Here is a 13,203-nt window from a genome sequence, read left to right as displayed (position 1 = left end):
AGACCATGCTCAGGTGGCAGTAAGGAATCTTGGTCACCTTTCTCAAGGTGAGTCTTTGTTCTGGTTGAAAACCATTTTGGCCGTGAGCATTCCCTTAGGAGTTTGTGTATTTACTTGTGTTGTGTTTTGCTGTTGTTGTTTTGTGTGTGTGATTGGGATTTGGGAAGGGGGAGAGGAAGAGGTTCCTTTCCCAGAAACCGGAGCTAGGTAGGCTTGAAAAGAGATAAACCTAGAATTATTCTTCGTGCTGACCATATGTTAGAATTATCTGGCAAGCTTTATAACCAACAAAAATTCCCGCGTTTGGGTTCGGAACTCTGGAGGTGGGACCCTGGCATCCAAATACTGCAGAAGCGCCTAGCTTATTTTCGCATCTGGCCAGCGCTGTCAGGATTAAGAACCACTGTTTTAAAATTTTCTAGTACGGACACCCTGTAGATCTTTCGTTTTTGGCACCCTCTCAGGGAGGTGTGGCCTAACGGTGCTTCTCAAACAAATGTGCGCGCTGGGCGCTCTTTAAAATTCAGACTCCCAGGCTTCATCCTTAGACAATACTAGAAGCTCACACTTGGCGCAGGGTCCAAGAAGCTTCATTTTATCCACAAGTAGTCCGGAGGGTCACAGTCACGGAAAATTAAAGCTTGAGGGATAACAGTTGTGGGGAGATTAGGAACTGGGAAGGACTGGTGGAAGAAAGAACCCAAACTTGTGAGGACAGACTCCCCCTAAATTCCTGTTATTCGTTGGCCCCTTTTCCTCTGGGCAGTTTGGGCCGGGACCAGTGAGGGAGACGTGAGTGTGGCAAGGTGGGTGGCGCTGGATACAGTTGGCCCCACAGTCCGGAAAATTCCCTCCGGACCGGGGCGGGGGTGAGGTGAGGGGTCCTCTCGCCTCTAGGTCCCTTTGCTCCGCGCCGCCCCTTCCCACCCTTGCGCCTCGTTAGGGAGCGTCGGGCCGCTCCCCTTCTGCCTCGGAGCCGCGTCCCGCAGGGGCGCCGGGGGGGAGGTTGGGGGGCGCCGCGGCCGAGGAGGGGGCGCGACCCCGGCGCCCGCGCTGGGGCGGAGGGGCGGCCGCGGGCCGGGGCGCGCGCACCGTGGGGCCGCGTCCGGGCGGGGCCCCGGCCTCGCCTCCCCGCGCTCGCGGCACCGCCTCCTCCCCACGCCGCCGGCGCGGTCCGGGGGCGGGGACTCGCCGCTGCGGAGGCCGGAGACGCGGCGGCGCGGGGCGCGGCGCGGGGCGCACGGCACGGAGCGGGCGAGAGCGCGAGGCCGGCGGCGGGAGGGCGGCGGGCGGTCCGGGAGCCGGGCCCGCAGCGCCGAGCGGCCGCCGGAGCCGCGGCACGAGGTGAGTGCGCGGCGCGGGTGCCCCAGCTCCCGGGCCGCCCTGGCCGCCTTCCCTCTGCCTGGTTCTGCCCCGGCCCGGGGCCCGTGCCCCGGCCGCAGCCTGTCACCGGAGCCCCCGAGGGGCCCGAGCCTTCGCCGCGGGCCGCCTCCGTCCCCAGGTCCCCGGCCGCCGCGAGGGGCTGTGCGAGGGCTGTCTGCCCCGGCGGAGGCCGGTCTGGGGCGTGCGGGGCCTTTCTTTTTTGTTCTCCGCTTTGTCACGCGCGTCGGCATCCGAAGTCGAAGGCGTGCAGCCCCGAAGTCGCACTAGTGCGGGTCCCGCGGGGGTGACGCGCCGGGGGAGGGCGGGTGGCCGCCGCGCGCCGCTCACCTCCGCGTCCTGGCGCTCGGGCGCCGCGGGTGCCCACGTTGGCAGCGGTCGCGTCCGGGCAGGTGACCGGAGCCCGTCTCCGGATGCTCCAGGTTCCCCCCTGGATGTGTATTTCCCACCTATGACTGTGTGGAGCATCCAGAGAACTTTTGCTCCGCTGTAAAAATAGCCTCCTGGGTTTATAGATAGTTTCTGTTTCACACCCTGTTTGATGTCTGTAATGATTTTTTTTTTTTAAGGTAAAATAAGAAAATACCTACTTTGATGAGTGTTCTTTTTAGCGGAATTTAAGGACCATTGTATTGGGAATGCCATGATGTTGCTGGTCATTTTCAGATACCCCTTTTCCAAATTTGCATAACCAAACTTGGGTGGCTTTCATGGGTCGGAGATTTTCTTTGTCTGGTTTGGGGTCTCCGAGGCCCTACAGCTCGAAATTCCGCAAATGTTGAGGGACATTCCTAGGGGTGGATTGTTAAGATGTCCCACAGTCTGATGAAATATTTAACAGCTTTCGAGTGACTCTGTTTGGCTTATAGCCACCAGATTGACTCAAATTTCGGCAGTTTTAGTATTTTTGAAATTTTTGGAGCATGAAACCAGAAGAGCAGTGGAGTCTCTTGGCGGTGTGGTCCTTCCTGTTTATGTTATAGAAGATTAAGGTAAGCTCATGCATGGGGAGAATAATTTTATTTTATTTGTAAATAAAAAGCAGTAATTTGGTAAGACTTGCTGTCCCTAGGCCAGAACTCAATGTTTAAGGTATCAATGGTCAAAAAGACATTGAATTCTGAGGATGTTTAAGAAAACAATCAGCTCTTCCAGATATATTTTGTTCTCCTATGGAGAGGTTATCACATTTTTCCCCCATTGGTTTTGTTCAAAAATGAAGCACCAGGAATGAGAGGAAGGAATGGTTGGGGGGCTGGGGGTATCAGATATGGACGATATTGCTCTTGGGAGCTAAGGAAGCCATCTTTCTAATTGCTGGCCATGGGCCTAGTTATTGATGAGGGTTGAAAAGATTTTGTATTATATTATTTTTTGAGGGGTGGGCAGCAGCAGAAGTGAGGATGGTTGACTGTGTCAGGCCTGGGGGTTTTTGTGGCCACCCAGCAGGGAGGAAATTGCTGACCTCATTGAAAATCCTATGAATGTGCAGACAGGCTTTCTGCATCAGAAACACAAAGGGTAGAAGGGCAGAGCCTGGGGAAACTGCCTCTCCAGGAAGGAGATGAAAGGTTGGGGTATCACTTCTAGCAGGCTGTGCTAAGCACAGTTCCCTGGCTGGTTCTTTAGTGAAAGGGAGCTTGAAGGTGGCCTGGTCCCCAGAGAAGGCCAGCCCCAGGAAGGGAGGGTCGGAGGCCAAGATGAGGGATGAGAGGCCCCATGCCCTGGCTTTAATGTAGTTGTATTCTTTCATTACCTTTTTTTTTTTTTTTTTAATAACCTAAGGTGAGAAATAACATCCATTATTTGGATAAGGGAAAAAGAAACACTTCTTTTTTTATTGCTGTAAAAAAAAAAAAAAAGACTTAGATTTTTTTTTTTTGCACAAAAGTAGGAATGGTCTTGATAAGCTTTTGTCTCACTTTATAAAAGTGTGAGTGTTATTTCATTTGCCTGCTCCCCGCTTCCTCTAGCAAAAAAACATTCTTAGGTTGTGGTCATTTTCTTTTTTAGACTTTTCCAGTTACTGATGACATTACATGAAAAGACTTGGCTTGAAGTTTCAGAAGTGCTTACCAAGTTCCCAGGGAGTCCACTTTGTTTCACACAGTGCATTTCCTACACTTTCAGAAGAAAAAAAAAAAATCATGCCTTCTCTGATTGTTACAATATTTTGATCTTATTTTTATTTAAAACCTTTCAGGGTTGTGTTAATAGAACTTCCCCTAGCTAAGATTTTGAAGATTGATTAATGCCTGACAGGAGGAAAAGATATGTAAGAGTACTACATAATATGATCATGGTGATACAGACGGTAATTTGCTATGATTTCCAAACTTTTTTGATCATTCTCATTAGTTTAAAAAACAACTTAAAATTAATTCAATGTTATATATCAATTTTCTCAATTAAACAAATGTTTAGCCCTCGTCTGTATGTTACTAATTTGTAAATTAGGTGCATGTGCTATTGTTACTGTCTTGTATCTCAAGGCCCAGATACTCTTAGGGCTGGATTCATGCTTAGTGACAGTGGCAGTAAAGCCCTCTTTCATATACTCCTTGAACTGTGAGTATTTTTGGCCTGTTTCTTGTCAGATCTGATTATATCATCATAGGTTTTACTTTGTGACATGGCTCATGCAGAACTGAGGATAAGAAGCCTGGGCCTTCCCAGCGGTGGACTCGTGTTTGCCCACGCTTACGTTTATTAGAATAACTTCAATTTGTGCTTTTCATATGAATCTTAAAGCTTCATAGTCTCTGTAAGGTTTAGCGTAGTTATAATTTGTCAGTCCACCTCACTGTGCTCAGTGCCGAACGAAGTCAGAGGGGTTTCTCAGGCACCTCAGAGGTGGTGACTTGTGACCTTCAACAGAGGGACTTAGCATGCAGAGTCAGTTTCTACTTTTATTAACACTGTTAGTATTTATTTTACGGTAGTATAATAGAATTAGCATGTTACATAGTATGAGATAATATAATTAGTATACATACATACTTGCAAGTTATTTTTATGTGATAGTTACATTACTGAAATATAGTTGATATCACACTTTTTGGATACAAATTAATGTAACTGCTAGGATTTTCTTCCCTAGCCCCGCTGAGCATCTTCTATACCCTCTGGGATTCATGTGCCCTGCTGGTAGACTCAATTCTTGTAGCCTGACAGCCTTAGACGGGGCATAAATGAATGGGAGTGGTTGTGTCCCAATAAAACTTTATTTAGGGACACCCATATTTTAATTGCATGTGCTGTTCACATGTGAACTTTTTATTTTATTTTTTTTTGCAACCATTAAAAACTGTGAAGACTAGGCTTATGGGCAGTGTACAGAAACAGGTGCCTGGCAGGATTCAGCCTTTGGGCTGCAGTTTGCCAACTCTTGAACTGAAGGAAAATTCGGGAGTTCCTGCCAAGATGTAGTCTTGGTATCCGTGTGGGAGGCGGCCTTTCTTCAGAAAATTGCAAGTGCTGGAAAAAAACACAATGAAATTTGGTTCCTCTCATTCATTTTCACTTGTCCATCTTGTTCTTTGGTATTTCCACTACATAGTACTAAACATGCACGTGAATTTTTTAAAAATAATTTATTTGAGGGGTGGGGGGATGGGTTAGGGAGAGAGAGCAAGCCCAAGCAGGGGTGGAAGGGTGGGGGAGGAGCAGAGAGAGGGAGAAGCAGGCTCCCCGCTGAGCAGGGAACCTAATGCAGGGCTCGATCCCAGGACCCTGGGATCATGACCTGAGCCGAAGGCAGACGCTTAACCATCTGAGCCACCCAGGCGCCCTGTCCTGCACATGAATTTTAAGTTTCTTCTTCAAAAAAAATTTGTGGTATAATCGACATATGCTAGTCTTAGGTGTACAACATAATGATTCAGTATTTGTGTGTATTGCAAAATGATCACCACAATAAATCTAGTTAATGGCTGTCACCACAGTTACATTTTTTTCCTTGTGGTGAGAGCTTTTAAGATGTACTCTCTCAGCAACTTCCACATACGCAGTATAGTGTTATGAACTGCAGTCCCCATGACGTTGAAGTTTTTTTCTTTTATAAACTGTCAGCTTCCGGAGTTGGGGGAAACATGATGTTTATAACTGGGGATTGGGGGAGTGAGAGGAGGAGATTTTCTGCACTTCCTGGTAAGTTTTGAGAGCAATTTAAGGAGAATGCTGTGGACCTGGTCATTCAGTCCTAATGGTTTAGAGCAGGAGATGACAAACTTCTCTAAGGGGCCAGATAATAAGTACTTTGACCGGTTGAGTCCTCATAATAACCCTATGAGTAGATTTGGATCAACTCTGCCTTGTAGCCATAAAACAGCTGTGGGCAATAAAGGAGCTGACCGGGGCTGTGTTTACGAAACAGGCCTATGAGGGCCTGTCGGCCTGGTATGCTGACCCCTGGCTTGGAGACATTCTCGGGGCATGGTAGAATATTTTTAACCCTCGGAAAAATGTTGGTGACCGAATCGTTCACCTGTGCTGAACAGGGCATTCTCAGGTCTGTTTGCTTACTGCAGAGGGCCTTCTAGACTTCCTGCCGAGCACCTCCTGCTCTGACTCTCCAAGATCCAGGTGAGGCAATTTCCTTTGAGAAGGAAGAAAGGTGGGGCTCTCCCACTGGAGAAGCTGTGTTGTTTCTGCAGTGGCCACGTTGGTCTAACAAGCTATTCTGATTTGATTGCTCTTACCTGCATTATTTGCCTGTATGACTAAAACCCCCTATGGGGAGGGGCCCCCAGGCGGTAGAGCTTGTGACTCTTGATCTCAGGGTTGTGAGTTTGAGCCCCACATTGGTTGTAGAGATTACTTAAAAATAAATTCTTGGGGCGCCTGGGTGGCTCAGTTGGTTGTGCTCTTGATTTCAGCTCAGGTCGTGATCTCAGGGTCATGAGATCAAGCCCCATGTCAGGTTCTGTGCTGAGTGTAGAATCTGCTTAAGAATCTCTCCAGGGCGCTTGGGTGGCTCAGTCGGTTAAGCAGCTGCCTTTGGCTCAGGTCATAATCCCAGGGTCCTGGGATAGAGCTCCAAGTCGGGCTCTCTGCTCAGTGGGGGAACCTGCTTCTCCCTCTCCTCCCCCCCCCCGCTTGTGTTCTCTGTCAAATAAATAAATAAAATCTTAAAAAAAATTCTCTCTCCCTCTGCCTATCTTGCCCCTGCTTGAGTGCTCTCTCTGGCTCTCTCGTAAAAAACAAACAAAAACCTATGTGGGAATAAGGAAATGAGAAAAAAATAAAAGTAGTAGGTTCAGTGTATTTGGCAGGTTACTCATTTTCAGGTGCTTTTTCTTTTTTATAAGTAATTAGAAGTTTCTCTTTTACAAAAAAATTTTTTGTCTTACGGGCAAATAATAATTTTAACCAGTAGGTTGAATTTTTTAAATTAAGCCAGTAGGAAAGAATGTGCAGTTTTTTTCACATTTCCCATTTACCAAGACACTTCTAATGCAGAAACACACCACTTTCTTTTTCTCCAGGGAAGCCTGGGGTTTCAGAGTTTAGCAGATTAAGGTTAATCGTTTTTCAATAAGTCAGATACTTAAAATCAAATATGAGACAAAACACATTCTGAAGCCCCAGTTATAATGATTATTAATATATCTGATGCAGGACGTCTCCTGCATCACCCCCTACGTCCACAGGACTAAGGTGGGGGAAGGAGAGCCTCCGAGGTATCTGACACCTGTAAACTATGGCTCTGAGTTACCACCTCAGTCTTCACTTCCCACCTGTGTCTGGCCTTTGGTTTTTCAGCAGCAGGGGTTTCCACAGCCCTGGAAGTCAGCGCCCAAGCACCTTGCTGCCCAGAGGCTCAGTGCTGGCCTCCCTTCCTCCTGCTCACCTTCTTAGCTGGGCGGCCCTGTGTCCAGTGGGAGCCCCGGGCTCTCCTCACTGTGCCCTCTGGGCCGCTGCATACCTCCCTGGCCAGCCAAGCGCAGGGACCTGGTGAGGGGCTTCCTCAAACCTCTCTTGGCCATCCTGTGGTCCTGGTCTGGGGCGTCCAGTGCCGCGGTGGTGGGGAGTCAGCCCCAGGTGACGGCAGATACCACTGCTTCATTGACAGCAGAGTTAATAGGACGAACGCACAAGGCTCATTCCTCTAAAATAGAATCAAGGTGGAAGGGAGACATTCATCACCTTTTCTTTATAAAATGGGGAAAAGACGATCTAGAAATGATTTCTTTTCCATCTTTCCATCTCTAAAGTAATAATAGTTAAAATTTATTGAGCAATTACTATATGCCAGATGTGGTTCTAAGCACTTCTCATATCTTAACTCATTTAGTCCTCACATATCCTTATGAGGAGGACAGCGATCCTCAGATCCTGTGGCTCCTAAGAGGTGGAACCAGAGTCCGACACTGGCAGTAGGTTCCAGAGTTTGTTCTCCTGACCCTGCCCCGAGCTGCCTGGTGGCTGTACAGCATCTGTCTCCGAGCAGCTGCTCAGTACATTTGAACGGGCTCAAGAAAGGAGCATTTTGAAAGATTATCAGAATACTTCCCTTGAGGTGAGAATTGAGTTTTTATTGTTTTCAGACTTGTAGTATATCCATCCATTGACTTATATCTGCTGGAATAAAATAAAAAGTCAGACAAGGACCCCAATCTAGAAGTATATGGTTAGGGAATTAAGTTTAAACAAAGACAGGCTTTCAAAGCCCTAGATAAAAATAGATTTTTCTGTAAAGGGTGCTGACAGAACAGGCTAGCCGTTCCACACATGCACACACATAAAACCCAAACCTCATATTTTTGTATTTTTTACTCCTTACATCAAAAGTGAATTCCAAGTGGATGGAAGATTTAAATAAACATATGAGGCTGTAGGTATGTTGAGAGGAGATATGGGTAAATGTATTTCTAAACTTAGAGTAGAAACGTCTAAGTACCAACAAAATCCAGACAATAAAAGATTGACAAGATTAGGTTATTTTAAAAACACCACCAATAACCAAAAACTATGGGCAAAAAATTCAAAGAGAAAGTTCAAGAACAAATGAAAAATTGAGAATAAAAGATATTCCCATGAAAGACGAAAGATTTGTTTATCTTTAGCATACAAAGAGCTCTTACAAATCAACAAGATGAACACCCAAGTTTAAGAATGGGCAGAAAATATGAAAAGACATTTCACCAAAATGAACAAATGGCCAATAAATGAAAAGATGCTCATTTATGCTCATAACTAAAGAAATGTATTTTTTTAAAGTAGGCTCTATGCCCAACATGGGGCTCAAACTCACGACCCCAAGATCAAGAGTTGCATGCTGTATGGACTGAGCCAGCCATGTACCCCAAGAAATGTGTTTTAAAATATCATTACTGATGAGATTGCCAAATATTAAAAAGTTTTATTTTGGTGTTATTGTGTGAGAAAACAGACATTTCTCATACTAGTAGTGGGAGTAAATTATTGGAACTGCTTTGAAAGCCAATAGAGTAAGAGCTATCAAAAATTTTTTAGTTGATTTGGATCTATGAACGAGTTGCAAACATAGTACAGAAGGTTCCCATATATCCTTCACCCATAGTTCCCTGGTTTAGTTGTCACATCTCTGTGACAGTTCCTCAGTCTTCTCCTTGTTTTTCATGATTTTAACCCTTTTTGAACATAGAATGTCCCTCAATTTAAGATCCTGAGAACTCTTCTCCCCAGTGCATCCTATTAGGCGGCCTGTGATGCCGGTATGTCTCATTAGTAGTGACATTCACTTTGATCACCTGGCTTAAGGTGGTGTCTGCCAGGGTTCTCCACTTTTTGCCCTTTGTAATTTGCTAAATATTTTGGAGGCAGTAAGATTTATCAGTTTTAAAGGCCTATGACCCAGCAGGACCACTTATGAAATTTACCTGCAGCTGTCTGGGATGTATTCCATCACTTGCCAAATGGGGGTGATCAGTGCCCCTTCAGAGCCTCTCAAGGCTTCAGGGAGTGCCGTATTTGAAACACTTGATCAATGCCTCACACCCAGCAAGCTTCTTGCTGGTTCCTCCTCCCTTCCCCAAACCCCTGGAAGCCTGATGTGTTTGGAATTCAGAAATTTTTCAGAATTCAGAAGATAATAAGATGCACTTATTATATATTATGTGACAGCCCCAGCAGGATCTGCGGCAGCACCCCATAATCAAACACTAATCTTTCTGCAGCAAAACATACGCATATTCACACGAAGGGAGAAAGAGACTATATAAGTAGCTTTGGGTGAGTTCCGATCAGACCTTGATCTGAGTTCAGGTCAGGTTTTGTTGCCGTGGATAAGTTTTTAAAAATCCCTTTGGGCTTTTAGAGCATTTTGGGTTTCAGAATTGTGTGTAAGGGCTCGCACACCAGGATAGAAGTTTGCAAACACAGATGTGGACGTCAGGGGTGTTCATGGCAGAGTTGTTGGAAATAAGCCGGATGGCCCTCTATAGGAGATTGGTTAAATAAATCCTGGAACACAGTGGGGCCCCATCCAGAACTTCAGAAAGAAAAGAGCAAACCGTAATGGGCTGCAAGGAAAAGTGCGATAAGATGTATGACTAAGTGACTCACGACACTTAGAGAACAGTGGGAATGATCTTGTTTGGATTTAAAAACATGTATGGCAATGCTTGTATAAACATCAAGAAACATCTAGAATGACACCTACAAGAGTGGCTGCATATTAGAATCACCTGGGGACACTGAAAACTACAAATACCTGGCACTTCTCTACAGCCGTTGAATTGGAAGTGGAGGAGTGGGTCCCACGCCCCGATCCCAGGTGACGCTGGGGTCCCAGGTGGTCTCAGGTGATGCTGGGGTCCTGTGAGGGCTGAGAGCTGCTGGAATGGGCGGATGCCGCCATTTGGAGGAAGACTTCAAATTTCATACTTTACTGTGTGGCTTTTCTCCCCAGTTGTATTTGTAGTAGTTTTATATATACTTCTTGAAGTTTAAAAATAGTAAAAAAGACTGTTTAGTGAACAAAATCAGATATAAGGCAGTGGAGACACATTTTCAGCAGATACATAGAATTTTCTAGAAGTTTAGTATTTCTGAGCATTACTCTCCTTTAATATGAACGGTGCTTGCTGATTTCAACTGATAATTGATCTTTAAAGTTTTTTTTTTCTCTTTCATCCTGAGAGCAGAGGCTGGTGAGGGAGGCACCAGCAGAGGCTAAGGTCAGTTCTGTGCTTAGGAATTCTGGTGGTACTTTATTTCAGGTGATTCCAGAGATTGCTCATTTACCCCATTTAGATGCCCACACTAGTACCTGATTATTAAGAAGGAAGAGGTCTCCCAGTGACACACCTGGCTAGGAACACCTTAGGGGGAGAGCTGGTCCTGATGGCTCTGCTCTGTTCTTGCTCGATTGAATTTAACCCAGAAGTTGAGTCCCTGGGGGGGGGGGGGGCGGGGGCGTCTTTCCTTTCCTCTGCCCCCTCCCCTTTCCCTCCCCCCTCCTTCCTCCATTGTGGGCCACACCTGGCATAAAAGCATGCCTGTTCTCACAGATGCCCTTTATTGTGCGTGCTGACCTTCCTCTGATAAGGCCTGTTTTATCTGCCTCAGCCAAGCCACTTGGGAAAGTCGGCTTTCCTTGGGCTTTGTGCTGCGTGCTGGTATCCAGGCAGACCTGGTCTTGGGTTGAAGTCCATGAATGAACCTGATCACTTCCTTCTTGTAAGCTGTATCTGGCTTTCTCTGGAGAAGGGGATACTCTGCAGCTCTCTTGCTAATGTGGATGCGCTGCGCGGGGAGAGGAGCAGGCATTCCGAGGAAGCCCGGGCCCACACCTCACTCCTGCCGCCAGCACCCTGTGTCTGTGGGGGGACACACTCCTCTGGGGTGCTTTCTGGCTTTGCTCAACAAATGCTTCAATTGGGTGTCATTAGCAATTCTGTCCAAGGTGAAAAACCCTCCCGTGTTAGGACTCAAATTAAAAAGGCCTCTTTGGGGGAACAATGAGACCTGGGTTTTTTTCCCTAAGGTGATGTGGAAGCATTTAATATTAGCTGTCACTGTGTACAGAGATGATTCATTCTCAACCTGTCCTGGAGTGAGGGGCGGGGAAGAGACTGCACTTAACCCCATTTTACAGAAGAGGAAGCTGAAGTGCACGAGAAATTACCTGCAGGTGGTGGGTTTCCAGGATGGCGCTCCCTCCAACCAGCCTGTCCTGGGGGGATGGCCCGCCGCCTGGGCCACACACCCGTGTGGACTCTGGGTGTGCCACTTACATGGTCTCCTTCCCACAGGTTCGCGTTCGAGGCACAGATGCTTTCTTGCTGGTGCGGCGGCATTGCGAGTACAAGGGTTTCTTTGCTTGTTTTGTTTGACAGATTCTCCCCCAGCCTTTGAGATGATGGGACTGGGAAACGGGCGCCGGAGCATGAAGTCGCCGCCCCTCGTGCTGGCCGCCCTGGTGGCCTGCATCATTGTCCTGGGCTTCAACTACTGGATCGCCAGCTCCCGGAGCGTGGATCTCCAGGTGCTTGGCTTGTCTGTGTGCATGAGTGTCTGCAAGTATTTAAGGTCGCTGGGTGGTGGGGTCTGAGGGCTCTGCTGTTTACGGCCCCCTAAGGCATCACGCTCAGTGGCTTGTGCACTCTGTATCTGGAGTCTGGGGCTCCGCATATCCCCACAGCCCGCCCAGGGCCGGACTCTCCACGTCCGCTCTGCCCTTGGGTGGGAGAGGACCTCTCTGTGGCTTAGGATTGCCCCCAGAAGAGCCCTCTCAGCTTGGCCTGTGAGTGAATGATTTTTTTCGTCCAGCCGTGGGCGCTGGTTCTGGGAAGACTGCCTGCTTTGTCACCCTGACAGCCCGTCGGGTCCTCCTGTCCACGCCGGATCTCAGAGCGGTGTTGGAAATGTATTTGGGTAACAGGTGTGAGAAAGGTTTTTTTTTTTTTGTTTTTTTTTTTTTAAGAGGTGCTGGTTGTTAAAATCCTCATTCAGGGATAATGATTTTAGCTTTCCGATTTATTGTTGGGCATCGTGGGTCGGCAGTGCTGAGCTAGGACAAAGACTCCTTGACCGGACTTCAGTCAGGCACCTCTGACCCCTCTTCTCCTCTAGGCCTCCGTCTTGGCTTCCCCCCGCCATCCCGTCTTCAGCCTGCCCAGCCCGCTTAGCAAAGAATCCTGCTAAGTCCTCCCCAGCCCCCAGCCCCCAGCACCTGATCAGGCCCCTGCTCCCTCTTGCTGATGGCTGAGCCCTTTGCCTGCCTTTAGCAAGAAATCCCCCTGCCCTTGACGTCTCCTCTTGACACTTTTCCTCCACTGACCCCTCCCTCCGCTGTTGGCCCTTAGCTGTCTCCGCTGGGTTCGGGGTGCAGCCGGTTCTCTCTCCTACTGCCTAGACACGACCCCTCTTGCAGGAGTCTTGAAGGAAGTTTTCCTTCCCATTTTCACAAGTGCCCGGATGGTTTTTCTCCAGCAGTGCAGTGGATACACTGTCCTGTTTTGTGCGCAAACTGTCCGTTCGGGACTTCACCGTCCCCCTTCCCAGGCGGGCAGCGGAGACGCAGAGCGGTGCGGTTCACGAGGAGCGGGGATTCCAGCCCGGTCTCTGATGGCAGAGCTCGGGCTCTTAGCGTGAAGCCCCGTCGCGGCCGAGCGTCCCGTCGGGCCCGGGCGCCCCCGTGCGCTTCCACGGGAGCGCGCCGTCTGGGCAGACGTGGACTTAGTGTCCTGAGCTGGAGAACTGAGTCTGTTCTGAGAGGTTTTGTCTGGCGCGAGTTAAGCGCTCTTTCAGCGGCAGGAGGGAAACTAAGTATTTGCGCGCCTGGGAAAGCCCGAGGCACTGCGTGGACTTGCCTCCTCAGGCCTCACGACGCCCTGG

General features: G+C 48.2%; 1 protein-coding gene across 6 annotated transcripts in view; it reads left to right on the top strand.

The window, feature by feature from the left end:
• Positions 1-1,189: 1,189 nt before the first annotated feature.
• GOLM1 (golgi membrane protein 1) overlaps positions 1,190-13,203 on the top strand; it is a 55,051-nt gene continuing 43,037 nt past the window's right edge. Inside the window, exons 1-4 of one of the 6 annotated variants that reach the window (XM_064579421.1) lie at positions 1,195-1,344; positions 2,277-2,372; positions 10,509-10,541; positions 11,703-11,851. In XM_064579421.1, the coding sequence (XP_064435491.1) occupies positions 11,723-11,851 (129 nt within the window). In that variant the 5' untranslated portion in view covers positions 1,195-1,344; positions 2,277-2,372; positions 10,509-10,541; positions 11,703-11,722. Of the gene's footprint in view, positions 1,345-1,399; positions 2,373-7,675; positions 7,901-10,508; positions 10,542-11,702; positions 11,852-13,203 lie in introns of those variants that run through there. The other 5 variants (XM_045882334.3, XM_064579422.1, XM_045882333.3 and 2 more) reach the window with 5 other exon arrangements.

This window comes from Mirounga angustirostris, unplaced genomic scaffold, assembly GCF_029215605.1.
Source record: "Mirounga angustirostris isolate CCGP_5_RB_7025 unplaced genomic scaffold, mMirAng1.0.hap1 SCAF_15, whole genome shotgun sequence".
Classification (NCBI taxonomy): domain Eukaryota; kingdom Metazoa; phylum Chordata; class Mammalia; order Carnivora; family Phocidae; genus Mirounga; species Mirounga angustirostris.
This window is presented reverse-complemented; position numbering and strand designations above follow the sequence as displayed.